General features: G+C 51.1%; 7 protein-coding genes across 7 annotated transcripts; 3 read left to right on the top strand and 4 right to left on the bottom strand.

Moving 5' to 3' along the window:
* Positions 1-298: 298 nt before the first annotated feature.
* On the top strand, positions 299-3,012 carry N7459_008658 (ATP-dependent metallopeptidase FtsH/Yme1/Tma family protein; the record flags this gene model as incomplete). Its single annotated transcript, XM_056947826.1, has 2 exons — positions 299-2,174; positions 2,231-3,012. 2 exons carry the CDS (start codon positions 299-301, stop codon positions 3,010-3,012), a joined length of 2,658 nt encoding a protein of 885 aa, XP_056797336.1.
* Positions 3,013-4,003: 991 nt separating this feature from the next.
* Positions 4,004-4,438, bottom strand: N7459_008657 (uncharacterized protein; the record flags this gene model as incomplete). The annotated part of the gene is made up of 2 exons (XM_056947825.1): positions 4,004-4,040; positions 4,095-4,438. 2 exons carry the CDS (start codon positions 4,436-4,438, stop codon positions 4,004-4,006), a joined length of 381 nt encoding a protein of 126 aa, XP_056797335.1.
* A 903-nt stretch (positions 4,439-5,341) lies between these two features.
* Positions 5,342-6,490, bottom strand: N7459_008656 (DUF1295 domain protein; the record flags this gene model as incomplete). The annotated part of the gene is made up of 2 exons (XM_056947824.1): positions 5,342-6,055; positions 6,122-6,490. The coding sequence occupies 2 exons, from the start codon at positions 6,488-6,490 to the stop codon at positions 5,342-5,344; spliced, it is 1,083 nt and encodes a 360-aa protein (XP_056797334.1).
* Positions 6,491-6,576: 86 nt separating this feature from the next.
* N7459_008655 (DNA topoisomerase 3) lies at positions 6,577-8,932 on the top strand (the record flags this gene model as incomplete). Its single annotated transcript, XM_056947823.1, has 6 exons — positions 6,577-6,858; positions 6,908-7,108; positions 7,162-7,340; positions 7,408-7,577; positions 7,626-8,085; positions 8,143-8,932. The coding sequence occupies 6 exons, from the start codon at positions 6,577-6,579 to the stop codon at positions 8,930-8,932; spliced, it is 2,082 nt and encodes a 693-aa protein (XP_056797333.1).
* A 199-nt stretch (positions 8,933-9,131) lies between these two features.
* Positions 9,132-10,481, bottom strand: N7459_008654 (uncharacterized protein; the record flags this gene model as incomplete). Its single annotated transcript, XM_056947822.1, has 1 exon — positions 9,132-10,481. One exon carries the CDS (start codon positions 10,479-10,481, stop codon positions 9,132-9,134), a length of 1,350 nt encoding a protein of 449 aa, XP_056797332.1.
* Positions 10,482-12,377: 1,896 nt separating this feature from the next.
* Positions 12,378-14,429, top strand: N7459_008653 (sugar porter family MFS transporter; the record flags this gene model as incomplete). Its single annotated transcript, XM_056947821.1, has 4 exons — positions 12,378-12,750; positions 12,816-12,892; positions 12,951-14,187; positions 14,245-14,429. 4 exons carry the CDS (start codon positions 12,378-12,380, stop codon positions 14,427-14,429), a joined length of 1,872 nt encoding a protein of 623 aa, XP_056797331.1.
* Positions 14,430-14,802: 373 nt separating this feature from the next.
* Positions 14,803-15,540, bottom strand: N7459_008652 (DUF4149 domain-containing protein; the record flags this gene model as incomplete). Its single annotated transcript, XM_056947820.1, has 4 exons — positions 14,803-14,969; positions 15,032-15,320; positions 15,397-15,430; positions 15,509-15,540. 4 exons carry the CDS (start codon positions 15,538-15,540, stop codon positions 14,803-14,805), a joined length of 522 nt encoding a protein of 173 aa, XP_056797330.1.
* Positions 15,541-15,748: the final 208 nt, after the last annotated feature.

The raw sequence follows: 15,748 nt of genomic DNA, 5'->3' as shown, positions 1-15,748 counted from the left end.
AATTTTTGCAGTAGGCTGCCAATTCGACCGACATATTCAATAATATTCATGTAATGACCTGAGTATAACGGTGGTGTTTTAACACCGCTAAGTCCACGTGGACCCTTCGACTGGCTTCTGATGACTCAGCCCGGAACCGCAGAAAAACCGATGCCGAAACTGGCCGCAGCTTGAGAGCTTCCCACCTCAATCCCCAATTCCCTCTATGGATTGCGCGCAGTTGTCCATTCCCGCCGAACTCGATTGATCACCCCTTTCCTCCGCCCTCGCAGCCCTTTGGGCTCCCCCTTCCTCGACCATGGCCACTTTCCTGCGGCGGTCAGGCAACCTTGCTCGCTTCTCGAGGAGAGCCGCAGAATCCGTCACCCGCCCAGGTCTGCTACCTGTGCGAACGCCTCCGTCAAGGCTTTCGTCCCTCATTACATCCCATCGCATCCGAAGCTATTCTACCCAGGGTCCTGGTGGCCCGACACCCCCGGATGACCATTCCCGGAATTCCAACTCAAATGGGGACGGGCCCAATAATGATGGCCGCAAAGATGAGAAGAAGCCCGAGTCAGTCCTGAGCAAAGAAGATCAGAAGCAACTCGATGCGTTCATCAAACATGTGGAGACGCGCCTTCCCGAATCCCAACATGCCTCGCTCCACGAGATGCGGAAACAATTGATGAGAGATGGATTGCCGTCAGACGTGAAGACTTTCATCTATAACCACCGCAATGCCTCATTAATGGATTACCTCCGGATGCTGCGATTTTTGTTGAAGTATACCAACCAGCAAGCTGACAAGCAAGCGGAAGAAGATATCTCCAAACTCATGAACAAATCACCGAAGGAGTTTGAGAAGGAGTGGGAGGAGGAAAAGAAGAGACAACAGAAGCAAGAGACGGACACGGACAAGGAGGAGCCTGGCCAACAGAAGAACAAGGACAAAAAGAACAAGTCACCGTTTCCGCCCAACGCCAGAGTTTTTGAGTTCCGATTTGATCCCGCCTCCACTTTGGTCACCGCGCTCGTCTCATACTACGTCTACCGAAGCTTTTTCCCTGGCGAGGGTGGTGGTCGGGAGATTACTTGGCAGGAATTCCGAGCAAACTACCTCGACAAAGGTCTCGTGGAGAAATTGACCGTGCTTAACCACAGCAGAGTTCGGGTGGATCTCAACCGTGAAGCCGCGGCTCAGGCGTATCCGGATTCGACTGGTCAACCAGTTTCGCATGTGTACTTCAGCATTGGATCTGTCGACAGCTTGGAGATGAAGTTGGAGAACGCTCAGAACGAGTTGCGCATCCCACCCCACGAGCGGATCCCCGTCGCCTATGTCGATGAAGTTCCTTGGGGCAGTGCTCTCTTGTCCTTTGCTCCCACACTGATCTTGTTTGCTGGTATCTACTGGGTCTCACGTCGTGCAGGTGGCGGCGCCGGTGGTCAGAGTGGAATTTTCGGCATTGGCAAGAGCCGTGCGAAGAAGTTCAACCATGAGACCGACATCAAGATCAAATTCTCCGACGTAGCAGGCATGGACGAAGCCAAGGTTGAGATTATGGAGTTTGTCAGTTTCCTTCAGCAGCCCGAACGATTCCAGAAGCTCGGCGCAAAGATCCCTCGTGGTGCCATCCTCTCTGGTCCTCCTGGTACTGGTAAGACTCTGCTTGCCAAGGCTACCGCTGGCGAATCTGGCGTGCCTTTCTTCAGTGTCAGCGGCTCCGAATTCGTTGAGATGTTTGTTGGCGTTGGTCCATCCCGTGTCCGTGACCTGTTCAGCAACGCTCGGAAGAATACCCCCTGCATTATCTTCATCGATGAAATCGATGCGATTGGAAAGTCCCGCGCGAAACAGAACTTCGGTGGCGGAAATGATGAGCGCGAAAGCACACTCAATCAGATTCTGACCGAGATGGATGGTTTCAACACTTCTGAGCAGGTGGTCGTTCTTGCCGGTACCAACCGACCTGATGTTCTGGATAAGGCCCTCATGCGTCCTGGTCGATTCGACCGCCACATCGCCATTGATCGCCCTACTATGGATGGACGCAAGCAGATCTTCCGCGTGCACTTGAAGAAGATCGTTACCGATGAGAACATGGAGTACCTAGAAGGCAGACTCGCTGCTTTGACCCCTGGATTCGCCGGTGCCGATATTGCCAACTGTGTGAACGAAGCTGCTCTTGTTGGTAAGTTGGTCTCTGACTCTTTGGTTTTCATGGAATACGCTAATGCTTTGGTATAGCTGCTCGTGAGAACGCGGACAAGGTTGTCATGAAGCACTTCGAGCAGGCCATTGAGCGTGTCATTGGTGGTCTCGAGAAGAAGTCGCTTGTGCTGTCGCCCGAGGAAAAGCGAACCGTCGCCTACCACGAGGCTGGCCATGCCATCTGCGGCTGGTACTTCCGGTGGGCTGACCCGCTGCTAAAGGTGTCGATCATTCCCCGTGGACAGGGTGCTTTGGGCTACGCCCAATACCTTCCTGCTGGCGGCGATACGTACCTGATGAATGTCAACCAGCTCATGGACCGCATGGCGATGACGCTGGGCGGCCGCGTCAGCGAGGAATTGCACTTTGATACCGTGACCAGCGGTGCCAGCGACGACTTCAACAAGGTCACGCGCATGGCTACCGCCATGGTGACCAAGTTCGGTATGTCGAAGAAGCTCGGCTACATCCACTACGAGGAGGATCAGCAACAGATCCAGAAGCCTTTCTCTGAAGATACAGCCCGCAGCATTGATCAAGAGGTGCGCCGTATCATCGATGAGGCCTACAAGCAGTGTCATGAGCTCCTTACCGAGAAGAAGGAGGAGGTCGGCATTGTCGCCGAGGAACTCCTGTCCAAAGAGGTCCTTGGCCGTGATGACCTGAATCGTCTTCTTGGCCCGCGGCCCTGGCCCGAGTCTGGCGAGTTCGCCAAGTACTTCGACGGTAAAGGCGGCACGACCATTGCTCCTCCGGAGCACCCGAACCCCGAAGATACAACGGGCAAGGACGGCCGGGATCAGACTCCCATCCCTTGATTAACAGCCTGAAGTGATGGGTTTTACTATTGTACTGATTGGAACTGCATTCTTGGGAAAGGTCTGTTTAGTCAAATCTCGCTGGGAGCGTGTTATCACCGGTCTCCTCGCTCTTTGTATTTATGGACTTGCATTTTTTTTTTCCTTTTCTCCTTTTCATCTCCTTTCTGGTCCCCTTACTCCCCTCTCAGTCCTCTTTGTTCGTTCCTCCTATAACCCCGTTCTTCCCTTTCGATCATGTCACAACTAAATATGAAGAGGTTTTGCCAGCTCTCCTCTCCTTTGTTTTAAGGTCTCTGGGTCGAGACCTCACATTGCATGTATGGGAAGTGTATATTATCAATTATTCGACGTCTCAAATCGGGTAGAAATTCTTCTGAAGCTGCTTCGCTTTGATTTCCTTAAGTTGATATATAAATCTCTCGATGAAGCCATCATGTCAGCTCTATGAGTTCGGTATGCTCCCGCCCATTTCCCTATCCTCTAAGAAGGAACACTCGATTCTAGTTGGCTACAGTTGAGTCGGATACACATTATCTTTTTTGCTTGTATTTCTTCTTATCTACTATAGTAACTATTCCTAGTACTTTGGTAATTAATTTTACTAGCTAGGATGGTACTATAGAGGATCCTTTATTTGACCATTTTAATTAAATCTTATTTATAGGTGTTATTAGGTATATCGCGTTAATTGAATCCAAAATTGACCTCGGGAGTATTCTGGTATAGGTAAGTAAGCATTCCGGTATAGTGTACTACGCGTGCATCCAAATTTTTCAAAAAATCCTGCCTTTTTAGGATGCCCTAGGAATATATGGAATTTACACAGCCAAAACATACAGAAATCGATTATAATTAAGCTATACATAACCCACCTCCTCCCGACCAGCTCCTCGCTGTCAAAATATATCTTCGAATCACCAGTTTACCCGCAAATTGACCACCTATATCTATTAATAATTTCTAGTAGGCGAGCTAGTAGGTATACTTTTTACCAGCTGACGTAGCGAATCTTTACTAATCGATTCCTATACCTTTTTAATAATATTATATAGATGGGTGCGACTTTACACATCACCGACCTGGACACCCCATCCTGGCCTCGGAGGAAGACCTTCCCCTTCTCAAGATCGATCACCATCCGGACCCGTCGCATCCACTTCAGACCGAGTAAGAGATCGTAGGTGTTGACCTTCATGATGTACGCCTTCAGATCAGCGACGCATCCGGCGACATTCACTGGGACCAGGACGTAATCCTGGACGGTCGTAATGGTGTTATCCGCGAGACTAATCTCTAGATCCTCACCCGCTTCTCGGGTCTCCTCTCCATCCGGGGAGCTCGATGGAGAGGGCTTTAGTTTCCCGATCGGAGGACTCTTGCGGGGAATCGTCGTCGATGATCTCCTGGAGGTCGCGATCGACATCTTCTATACCTCCTGTGTAATATACTCTAATACTCTAGATCGTGTACCTACATATAGTCCTACATGATATTCTACACGGCTTCAATCAGGTTTAATTCTAGCCTAAGTTATAATAGGTTAGTGGTATATACAGTACTATGCGCTAAGCGCACTACAATAGCTTCTTTAAAAATTTCGTTGCAGGGGTAGTACGTTGGTGCGCCCGAATAGGACTAGTCGAAGTGGGCGCAGTTAGTTACTGTCTGTATATAGAACTGACCTCCTGCAGAGACTGGGATATGCTTGACACGATGATAAACTGGTTCGAGTAGGACGTGTCGGAGTTGATTCGATTGTAGACATCGTTCGCAGCTTGTTGAAGGACAGAAATGGAGGGGGCAGTCAACAACACAGCACCAGGGATTTCGAATGGCAGGTGCGAATCACAGTCCCCCGCTGCCTCGACCGGTGAGAGTGACTCGGGACTACCGATAGTCTTCGACGATTCGGCGTCCTTTGTATCTAGGGAGTAGGAGGATACTGTTGATAGGGACTGTGACAGCATATTGGCTGAATGAGGGCATGCGAGGAAAGGGAGATGAAGGCATAAGAAGAAACGCAAAAGGAATATTAATGGAGCGGGGTCACGTAGGGTAGCGTTATCGATAAGGATGAGACGGCAACATTACCACAGGAGTACTATCATGTGACGCAAGTCTTGCGGTAGCAAGGTACCACGCTTGCCGTCGTGTAGAATACAATATATACTACTAAGACGAAAACAATGATCATATTATAGAAATGATCAAAATCATTCGACATATTTTCCAACATATAAGAAATTTGCAGAAGTCGCAGTCCCAAAGCCTGCCCAGTTGGTATACCCATTACATCCTCCCCAAAAATAGACGACCAATTTTCACCTTAGTTGCTCTTCTTGTCTTCTGGCTCAACCGCAGCCTTCTTGTCGCTGAGCTTGGTCTTCTTGGCCTCAACGGACAAGCGGGGAATGAACCGGCCAACGCGAGCCTGGTACTCAGGATACTCAGGATACTTGCTGGCACTGATGGATTCGGTGAGGCGGGTGCTCCCCTGGAAAATAAGGAGGTAGCCCACGACACCGAACACGGGCCACTGAAGGTATGTCTCAGTACGGTAGGCGCACCAGAGGTACATGGTCAGCCAGACAGCCTGCTCAGCGACAAAATTGGGGTGCCGCGACCATGACCAGAGACCACTGACCACAAAGCCACGCTCCAAGTCCTCGGGGGTGTACTGTTCCTTAAAGGGCCCGGGGATACGAGCGTTGTTCTGGTATTCCTGCTTCGCGGCCTGGAAGTTCCACTGTTGCTGGTCGGCAAAGTATTCAATGATGATGAAGAAGAAAGCGGCACGGGAGAAGGCCAAGTCAGGGAGGCCGAAGGCCTCGGGGCCCTGGGTATACGCTGCGACCACGAAGACGTAAGTCGGGGCGGTGATGAGGAGCAGTAGCACCGATTGGGCAATGGCAATGAACGAGAAGTTGAAAATTGTAAAGAGAAATGCGTTGTTCACTTTCGAGCGCACGATCTGCCAGCGGTAATCCTCGGAGCCGATCGAATAGCCGCCTTTGCGCCAATAGTTGAAGGTCAGACGAATCTGTTGGATCGTTGCAAGTTAGCACATCCATGCCTTAGCGCATTGACTTCCACGCGGTGCACTTACGCTCCACAGCACACTGATGACAGCGACGGTATCCAAAGTCTGGGTGCGAATCCCGGCCAGACGCGCCCAAGCGGCGAAATGCACGTTGTACATCGCAGGCAGGATGCTCCAAAAGCGATCCACCTGCGAATAGTTTCGGTTGACTTCAGCGGCCAGGAAAAATAAAGCAGCCAAAGCAGAGCCAATTGCGATCGCCGAGACCATAGGGTTGGTGGCCAAATAAACTGCCTTTAAGCTCTGCAGGTCCCAGCCGGCTTCGCGCAAGCTGGCGGGGAGCCATTGCAGCTGGGCTAAATAGGGAAGAACGGTGAACTGGAAAGAGGTACAGTCCACCAGAGACTCGACACGAGGAAGCGGAAGGGAGGCCATTTTCCCTCGGAAGCACAACACCCAGGATCGCAACCACGGGGGAGAACGAGAGATGGGAGACAAGAACTTCGGGTTACGGCAGATTTATGTTTGGATTACCTCATTGGGTAAGGCTCATTGCAGCCTCAGGCCACAAGGCCAGAACCAGGCATTATAAGGCATCCCACGGCATCCACTCCTCGCGTCCCGAAGTATTTGTTTCCTTTCCCCGTGGCGGATGGGACGAAGATGTCACCCCGGTTGTTCAGGGTCGCTCTCTGACTGTGTTCAGTGGGATCACCATGGCTCGCAAAATCCTCTGCGTGGCAGAAAAACCTGCCATTGCTCGCGCCGTGGCCTCACACATGTCGGGTGGTACTTTTCAGACAGTAAGTGCTCCGCGGATTGGTGACAGACCATGTCCGCTAAATTCAGCAGCACGCGATTCGCGGAAATCAATATGTCAAGAATTATGAGTTCGACTTTAACTTTGGCGGCCCCTGGGGGAACTGCTCCGTTACGATGACCAGCGTAATTGGTCACCTCACCGGCCTGGATTTTGAACGCCAATATAAAGGTTGGATGTCTTGTCCACCCGGATCGCTGTTTGAGGCTCCAGTCCAAGAGGCAGTTGATAAGGTTTGGAGAAGCAACGCCAAATTTCAAACTGGGTTGCTGACGTGCTCTTGTAGGACAAACTGCCGATTGCAGAAAACATTCGGAATCAAGCCAGATACAGCAAGGCGCTGTTTATCTGGACCGATTGCGATCGAGAGGGAGAGCACATCGGAACCGAGGTTCGCAATCAGGCCCAGTCTGGGAACACTCGCATTGAGGTCAAAAGAGCCAAGTTCAGCAATACAGAGCGAGCGTAAGTCCACCAGCATTTCGATGTAAATATTGTCCCATGATTTGACTTACCACCCCTCAAAATTCAGTCATGTCCTCCAGGCTGCACGAGAACCGGTCGAGCTTGATGAATACCAAGCCAATGCCGTTGCTGCTCGAATCGAGCTTGATCTTCGAATTGGTGCTGCTTTTACTCGTCTACAGACTCTTCAGCTCCAGGCCGTGGTGACAGTCTTGAAGGAAAAGGTCATCAGTTACGGTATAATTTCTGATTCGTCATCCAGGGGGACTTTCTAACAGTTTGCAGGCTCATGCCAGTTCCCCACGTTAGGATTTGTGGTGGACCGATATCTAAGAGTGCAGAACTTTAAGCCAGAAACATTCTGGGGCATTAAGGTAATGGTACATCGTCAAGGCAAGAAAGTCAATTTCCTCTGGAAACGCGTTCACCTTTTTGACCGTGCGGCTGTCACTATGATGCTGGAGCGGTGTCTGGTCGCAAAGCAGGCAAAAGTTACAAAAGTGAACCAGAAGCCCAAGAGCAAATGGAGGCCTCTGCCTTTGACAACAGTAGATCTGCAGATGATGGGCAGTCGATTCCTTCGTTTAGACAGCCAGACTATCATGAAGGTTGCCGAGGCCCTCTATACGAAGGGATACATCAGCTATCCACGTACGGAAACGGACCAATTCGACAAGGCGATTGATCTGAAAAAATTGGTTGAGAAACAGTTCCCAGCTGAATCATGGGGTCAATACGCTCGAGAGTAAGTGGTCTGGAACCTCTCCCCAGATGTAGACTTGACTTACAATGCTTCTTTTAGCCTTATCGACGGGAAATTTAGGACTCCTCGGTCTGGCCGCCATAACGACAAAGCCCACCCTCCCATCCATCCAGTATGTTGGGTATCACCCAATCAATTGAACAGCAATGAGAAAAAAGTATACGAGTTTGTGGTCCGACGGTTCCTCGCTTGTTGCTCTGATGATGCGAAAGGACAGGGCACTGAGATCGAAATTCAATATGGCGAAGAGATGTTCCATGCCAACGGTCTGATTGTGCTGGAGCGGAACTATCTCGATGTCTACGTCTACGATAAATGGGAAAGCAGTCAACAACTTCCCAACTTCGAAAAGGGTGAGATTTTTGAACCTACGGAGGCCAATATCTTCGAGGGAAAGACGACAGCACCGAGCTATCTGACAGAGCCCGAGCTGATCGGTCTGATGGATGCCAACGGCATTGGAACCGACGCAACCATGGCCGAGCACATCGCCAAAATCAAAGAACGCGAATACGTCATTGCACACAAGCGTGGCAATGGCCGCGCCGCAGTTGAAGAGCTCATCCCAACTCGATTGGGCGTTGCTCTTGTGGAAGGATATGACAATGTTGTCTCGGGTCTTCCAAATAGTATTTCTCTCAGCAAGCCGTTCCTACGAAAGGAGATGGAACTACGAATGCTCGAAATTTGCGCTGGCACCAAGACCCGCCAGGAAGTGGTGCAGCAGAGCTTGGACATGTACCGGGAGGTCTTCATTCATACTCAGAGGCGTATTGAGATGCTAAAGGCTGCCTGTCGAAAATATCTCGTGGAAGAAGCCGCAACGTGAATTTAGGACCCATCTAAGTTTCTCACATTGAACATGTCCTAAATTGAGATGAGAAATGTTGATGAAATACTCCAGTATTACAATTCCTGTCCAGCACGATCTTCAACACCGGGCACTAACAAGCGAGATAGAAAATAATCCACATCCACGGCAAATAAAAACTGTTTTCATGGCAACCCTATCATCAGATTCGCGACTATCACTTAGGGGCCTCTCTATCGCCATGTTCTTCATTTGATGCCTTCTCCAGGCCGCCCGTCACGCTCCTAGGCGAGTTGGAATCCGAAGTCTCATTTTCGGCCGCTTTGCTGCTCTCCGCCTCTTCGCTCCCACCAGCGTTTCCTGTTATATCAGCCTCCCAGTTCCCCATCGTCTCTCCCGCTGACTCCGAGGCCTGATTTTGTGTTCCTGCAGTCTCATTGAGGACAGCCACAATCGGAGTATCCGCCTTTTGAGACGGCAATACACGGACTAGACACTCTTGCAGATTTGAGGTGATATTGTTCATGGTCCGCTCAAGATCCTTCAAGACCTCATTCAAGCGCCTGTGCGGGGAATGGTCGTCATCTGAATGGCTCGCCATGGATTCGCCAGGAGCGAGTCTGCATCGTTGGCTTTGCAAAAGATTGACGAAAATGCAAAGCCTTTCGATACCCAAATGAAGCTGTTGCAATTGCTGGGGAAAACTGGAAATGGCCTGGTTCGTTGTGGTTTGGTCGTTGACAAATTGCTTGAGACGGTCATCCAGAGCCGCAAAATGAGTTCGATTGCTGTCTTCTAGACTCTGGATGTTGATTCGAATGCCATCCTCGACATGCCGGATATCCTCTCCTTGGTTCTGAATGTCTGCTCGAATAACATCTCTCAGTCCTTCGATATTTCCCCCAACACCAACTGCATGGGCTCGAAGATCTGCCCTGATATCGCCCCCTAGATTGTGGATGCCTCCTTGGATGTCATCCGTGAGATCCCGAACAATATCCTGGATCTCCTGACCAGCGGTGATCATAACCATGCGAATATTTGCTGACAGATCTTTGATCGCATTCTGGATCTGCCGGGTTGCGTCAATCTGCCTCATCATCTGCATCATGACTGCACCAAGGATGATAACCAGGAAGGTCAGGACAATGTTTTCGTGCAGCTTGTCCTGCTGGACCCCCCGATCCAGTCGGGGGATACTTTGCTGTGATTCGCCAGACAGGAGGAGAGACGGGCTGGAGGCGAGCGAGGGTGAGCCATGACCAATACGAGTGGCCGATGAGGCCATTGGAAACGAGTCGATCGTGATGTTTTTGCTGTCGAGGAAGTCCCGCAAAGCTTGCGACGCAGGAGTGTCCGGTACGGATTCTGGAAAGAACTCGATTTTGGTCGAAATGAGATCTGGCTGGATCTGCTCGAGGGTATACACGGTGCTTGCCAATTGAAAAGATCCCAAGGTGCGGTCCCAGAAGGAATTGGAGGGGTGTATGGCAGTAAAGGGAATTCCACCATAGAGGCCCCAGATGTTGGCTGTGAAGAAGACGGCACTAGCAATAGCCAGGTCCATGGTTTCTGGTTTCTAGAAGATGGAAGCTGCCGAGAGAGATGAGGAATCTTCCATTTCTGAGGGAGCTATATACTATGAGCTTCCTTTGGCTTCGTTCACTCAAGTTGCCTGGGCCTGCTAGGTAGCCGGTGGCAATCAATCACGCAGCTGCTAGTGAATGAAGCTCTGCAGAGTGAATCTTCTTGCTTTACTCTAAGCTTTATTTGCCTACAAATGCTGCATCTTGGGCCCTCGCAAACCCGTGTGTACCTCAGGTATTAGCGTGCATCAATAAGAACTCCCGCCATGCAAACAACTCATCAGGGTTCGCTGTGTAATCCGAGAATCTGACACCGAGAGCTGCCTTCAGCTGGCGAAGGCTCAAACATCGCTCGGCATTTCAAAGCTTCAGGACCAATACCTCATCCCTAGGGGTTCTGTAGGCCACACTCTTCCATATCAAGTGTCGGATGCATACCCAAGTGTAGTTGGAGTATAGAAACTCTGGAGTGATTTTGATCTACTATCTAGACTGCTGGTCTGAGGTTAGAGAATGGAACTAGCACCAGACCAGGGTCTGCGTGTCAAAGAAATCTCTCCGTTTGCGATTTCAAGCCAAGAATCCTACCATCTCACAGGATCCCAAGTCTCGGAGAATTTCTAAGCCGAAGCAACTTTTCCTGTTGGCTTAGAATCCGGTGGATCTCTGGGCCATGAATCATGGAGCATGCAAGGGCCTCTGATTGAAAGAGTGAGATTAGGACGCTCAGGCTTGCCTTGGCGCTGGTTGCCGTGCCTCAAATCGGAAATAAAGGATGAGTAGAAAACAGGGTTGTGAGCAGGAAATTTACAGTACGCTTTTGACCTTCTCACCTTCTCACCTTCTCGCCCTCTCACCCTCTCACCCAAGTACACAGTTCCCTCTCGCCCCATATTCACTGAGTCGTCCAAATAACCTTGGATGGGTCAAGGCCACTTTTTCTGCGGGAGGCGTTCATGGCAAAGCCGGCAAGCCACTGTCCTTCTGCGGCTCTGGGCGGGAAGCAGAATCCCACCTTTCCTGGGGCGTGAACGGGCATCAGCCCGCTCCGTCAGTGGCGCAATCCCCGAGGTCGCTGGAGGATTCAGAGTGAGGGTTGAAACGCGATCTGACTCACTCCGGGCAGTCGATACGCTCGAAACAGTTCCCCCGCATGCTCATCGACTGGACAAATACGACCGAATGCGCCGCGTCGACCCCGACGTGACGTAATCGAGCGAGTCTTCCCGTCGCAATAGGCTCATCCACCGACGATCGTTTCCTGGATGCTTGGACTGACTGCTTCGTATTGCTTCCAGTGCTTGCCGTCGACTGGCGCCACGCCCATGCAGGAGTGTATACAGCCAGGCTCGTCATTGGCGTCCATTCGCGTGGTGGCCCACCGCGGGATCCATCTCCAGGCCCACGTCGCTCTTCCCCATGGACAACTCCACATTGTCGGGGACTGGGATGGTGGAGAAGGCCCGATGACCAGGGAACAGCCATCTCGCTGGCTTTGGCCTCTCGGTTCATCCGGCTGTGGCTCATTGGCGTCGGATAACGGAGAGGAAGACGCGTTGTGACCACGGTCCATGTACATGGATCTGACAGGCTCGTTTACCATTCGCGGCTCATGCCGCTCTTACAGTGACGAAAAAAGAATCGAGCGCCAGTGCTTGGAGCTTGTCAGCAGAGTCCGAAAGCGTCTTTCAGTCGGGGCGTGAGAAGGATCGCTGCACATAAAAGGATGGTGTCCCCAATGCCCACCGTTCCACCTCTCGATGTCCATTGAAGCCTTCTCCACAATCTATGCCGTCAGCTCGATCCAAGTGCCGTTTCTGAACATCGTGAAGTTATTTCCCAGTGCATAGTGGGCTTTGCTTACCCACACCGCTACCATGAAAGAGGGTGAGATCGTCGACCCAGTGCAGTCCAATGACAAGGATGACAATCCGCCGAGCTACGCCCACGCGGAAAAGAAAGAGACGCCTGGGCTCCCCGATATTGAGGGGACTCGAAGTCATCTGAATGCCGTCTTCGAGAACCCCCTAGCTGGCATTTCACGACAGCAACTATTCAAAGATGTTGGAGAATTCTGTCGCAAGTTCGACCTGATGGACGACGTGGAGACTTTCAAAAAAGGCGCACTAATCTCTCAAAACCCTGAGTCGGCCACAATGCTACCAGAGCTAAGTGAAGTTGAAAGGGAGTCTCTCGTTCGTGAGCATACCCACAAATGGCATCAACCCTGGCAGCTCTACTTCCTCGCAAGTAAGTGCGCCGCATTCTTCGGAGTTTTTTTCGTGGATATATCCTAATACCGATTCCCCGGATAGTTATGTGCTCACTGGCGGCCGCTGTGCAGGGAATGGACGAGACGGTCAATAATGGTGCACAAGCTATCTACTTGAAGGTATACTTAAGAAGCCGATCGTCTCGGTGGACGCGGAAAGCTGACACAGCATATATAGCGACTGGGAATTGAAAACAGCGACAATCTTACTGGTCTGGTCGTCGGCGCGCCTTACCTAGCCTGTGCCATTTTGGGATGTTGGCTCACTGAACCTTTGAACCGATACTTCGCACGTCGAGGAACTATCTTCATTTCCTGCTTTATCGCGGCGGTTGCCTCGGTGTGGGAAGGGGTGTGTAACTCTTGGGTCAATCTCTTCCTTGCTCGTTTCGTGCTTGGCCTAGGTATTGGCTCCAAATCTTCCACCGTTCCCGTGTATGCTGCCGAATGCTCTCCGGCCCCAATCCGAGGTGCGTTGGTAATGATGTGGCAGATGTGGACAGCATTTGGTATCATGTTGGGTAACATCATGGGAGTCGCCTTCATGAATGTCGGCAACGACCTTAATTGGCGTCTTATGTTGGGCTCGACTGTGGTGCTTCCCTTGGTTGTCTGCGCCCAGGTCTATATCTGCCCAGAGTCGCCCAGATGGCTGATCCAGCATAACAAGATCCAAAAGGCCTACACGAACTTTAAGATTCTTCGGCCGACGGAGCTGCAGGCTGCACGAGACCTGTACTATGCCTATGTCGGAGTGGAGCTAGAGCGACAGATCAATAAGGGCAAGAACTTCTTCACCATGTTCATGGAGCTCTTTACGATCCCGCGGAACCGCCGTGCTACCCTGGCCAGTTGGATCGTGATGTTCATGCAGCAGTTCTGCGGAGTCAACGTCATTGCATACTACTCCACTACGATCTTTCAGGAATCTGGCTACGGTCTATCCAACGCACTGCTGGCATCCATGGGCACGGGTATCCTCAACTGGGTCTTTGCTCTTCCAGCCGTGTTCACGATTGATACATGGGGTCGGCGCAACCTGCTCCTCTTTACCTTCCCGTTCCTCGCAATCTTCCTTTTCTGGTCAGGTTTCTCCTTCTGGATCGAACCGGAGATCACAAATAGCAAGAAGAGAGTTGCGATGGTGACCACGGGCATGTACCTGTTTGAAGTCTTTTACTCCCCGGGTGAAGGACCGGTCCCCTTTACCTACTCAGCCGAGGCATTTCCCCTACACGTTCGTGAAGTCGGCATGTCGTGGGCTACTGCTACGACGTGGTGCTTCAATTTCATCCTGTCTTTCACCTGGCCGCATCTGCTCCGCTCGTTCAAGCCCCAGGGAGCTTTCGGGTGGTACGCGGCTTGGTGCGTAATCGGCTGGTTTTTGGTTCTGCTATTTGTTCCTGAGACCAAGGGTGAGTTGGCTCCCCTTCCTCGTCAGTTTTCTAATAATAACCTCATTGGATTTCTAGCTCTCACCCTAGAAGAACTAGACCAGGTCTTTTCTGTTCCTACCAGGAAGCATGCCTCGTACCAGCTCAAGAATGCTTGGTGGCACTTCCGAGTATGGGTCCTCCGCCGGAAACTGGAGCCTCTGCCCAAATTCTACCAAGGTGCATCCCGCCTTGCTGAGGTTGGTAACACTGCGTCCGAGTAGATCGCAGTTTACTTACTTTGGAATGTGTAATTTGGTCCCTGATATCGTTGACGGGTTTCACGCACATGTTTCATGGCTTCCATTTTGCTGTTTTTTGATGAATATCGATGGATACTACATTGGCTTTGCAGGACCGAAGACAATCCTAGCTAGCTAGACCATCTCTTTACTGCTCTATGATATTTGGTTGGTTCATACAACTAAGTACTGAGTATCGACGATAGTATCCGCATGCACCTAACTTGATCAGGTAATCTTCATATGACACTCTGAGTAATGAATATGCCATAGTAAACATCATTAAGTTCCTCTGAGATGCCTCCATCCAGTCTTCTCTCCCCCATCACTCAACACAAAGCATAGTGCTCCGTGTTCACTCCAGCTTCTTACTGAGAACGACCCCGTAGCAGACAGTGGCAACCAGGCTGATCAGGTTCACTAGACTAGAGATACCATGCACACGGCCAAACCGCTTGTTCAGAGCCACCATCTCCTTAGAATGGGGAGCAGGGTCGTAGCTCTTCTTGCCATCGCGGGTTTCTACCCCAATCAGTCTGTAGCCTAGGCAAGATCCATTTCCTTTAGCTAGAAAAGAGGCTTACCTTGGTGCTTCCGCTCGCGCATAATCTTCATCGTCAGTGGACGCAACACAATCTGGTTGATCAACCCAGTCACAGCGACGGTGGCCATAGGCAAGAGGGTGGTGTAGCGGTTCTCTGGGGCAGCAAGGCCCGAGATACCGAGCGCCTGTCCGCCTCTACTGGCTGTCAGAGCTACTACCACGGGTAACGCGGACTGCATGGAGAAGTAGATGGGGAAGATGGCCGCCTGCAGACTGGAGAATTGCGGGCGCGGCAGAGCGCGGAATGCAACTACGCCGCCGACGAAGGACTATGGCAAGGTCAGATGCAACGAGACTAAGACCTTGGAGAAGAAAGACCGATGATAAGGTTCGGGCTGATCTTACCTGGAAGAACTGTGTACCCAGAAGGGTACCGTAGCTACGGCGGTGTTAGTTGAGTTTTCGACGAATCTCGAACATCGTCTGATTGTTCCAGCTGGCATGTGATTTGACAAACCTCAGAACGTGGTAGGGGCGAGGATCCGTCATTTTGGCGACGCCTGTAAAAGGGACTGGTGGATGGCAGTGGAAGATGGAGCTGGTTAGGGTGTGGGCAAGACAAGCAAGAGGGATCATACGAGCCACTTAGCACCACGGCTATGGACTGGGATGAGGTGTTATTTCCACACTATTCTGTAACTACCTAATGTTAATACCACGCACTATTGTCAATACACACGCAGATCAAGTGATGTCA

The sequence above is a fragment of the Penicillium hispanicum genome, assembly GCF_028827665.1.
Source record: "Penicillium hispanicum strain IBT 35686 chromosome Unknown utg000007l_segment0_segment0, whole genome shotgun sequence".
Taxonomy (NCBI): Eukaryota; Fungi; Ascomycota; class Eurotiomycetes; order Eurotiales; family Aspergillaceae; genus Penicillium; species Penicillium hispanicum.
The sequence above is the reverse complement of the archived record's forward strand: the minus strand, read 5'-3'. Positions and strand labels throughout refer to the sequence as shown.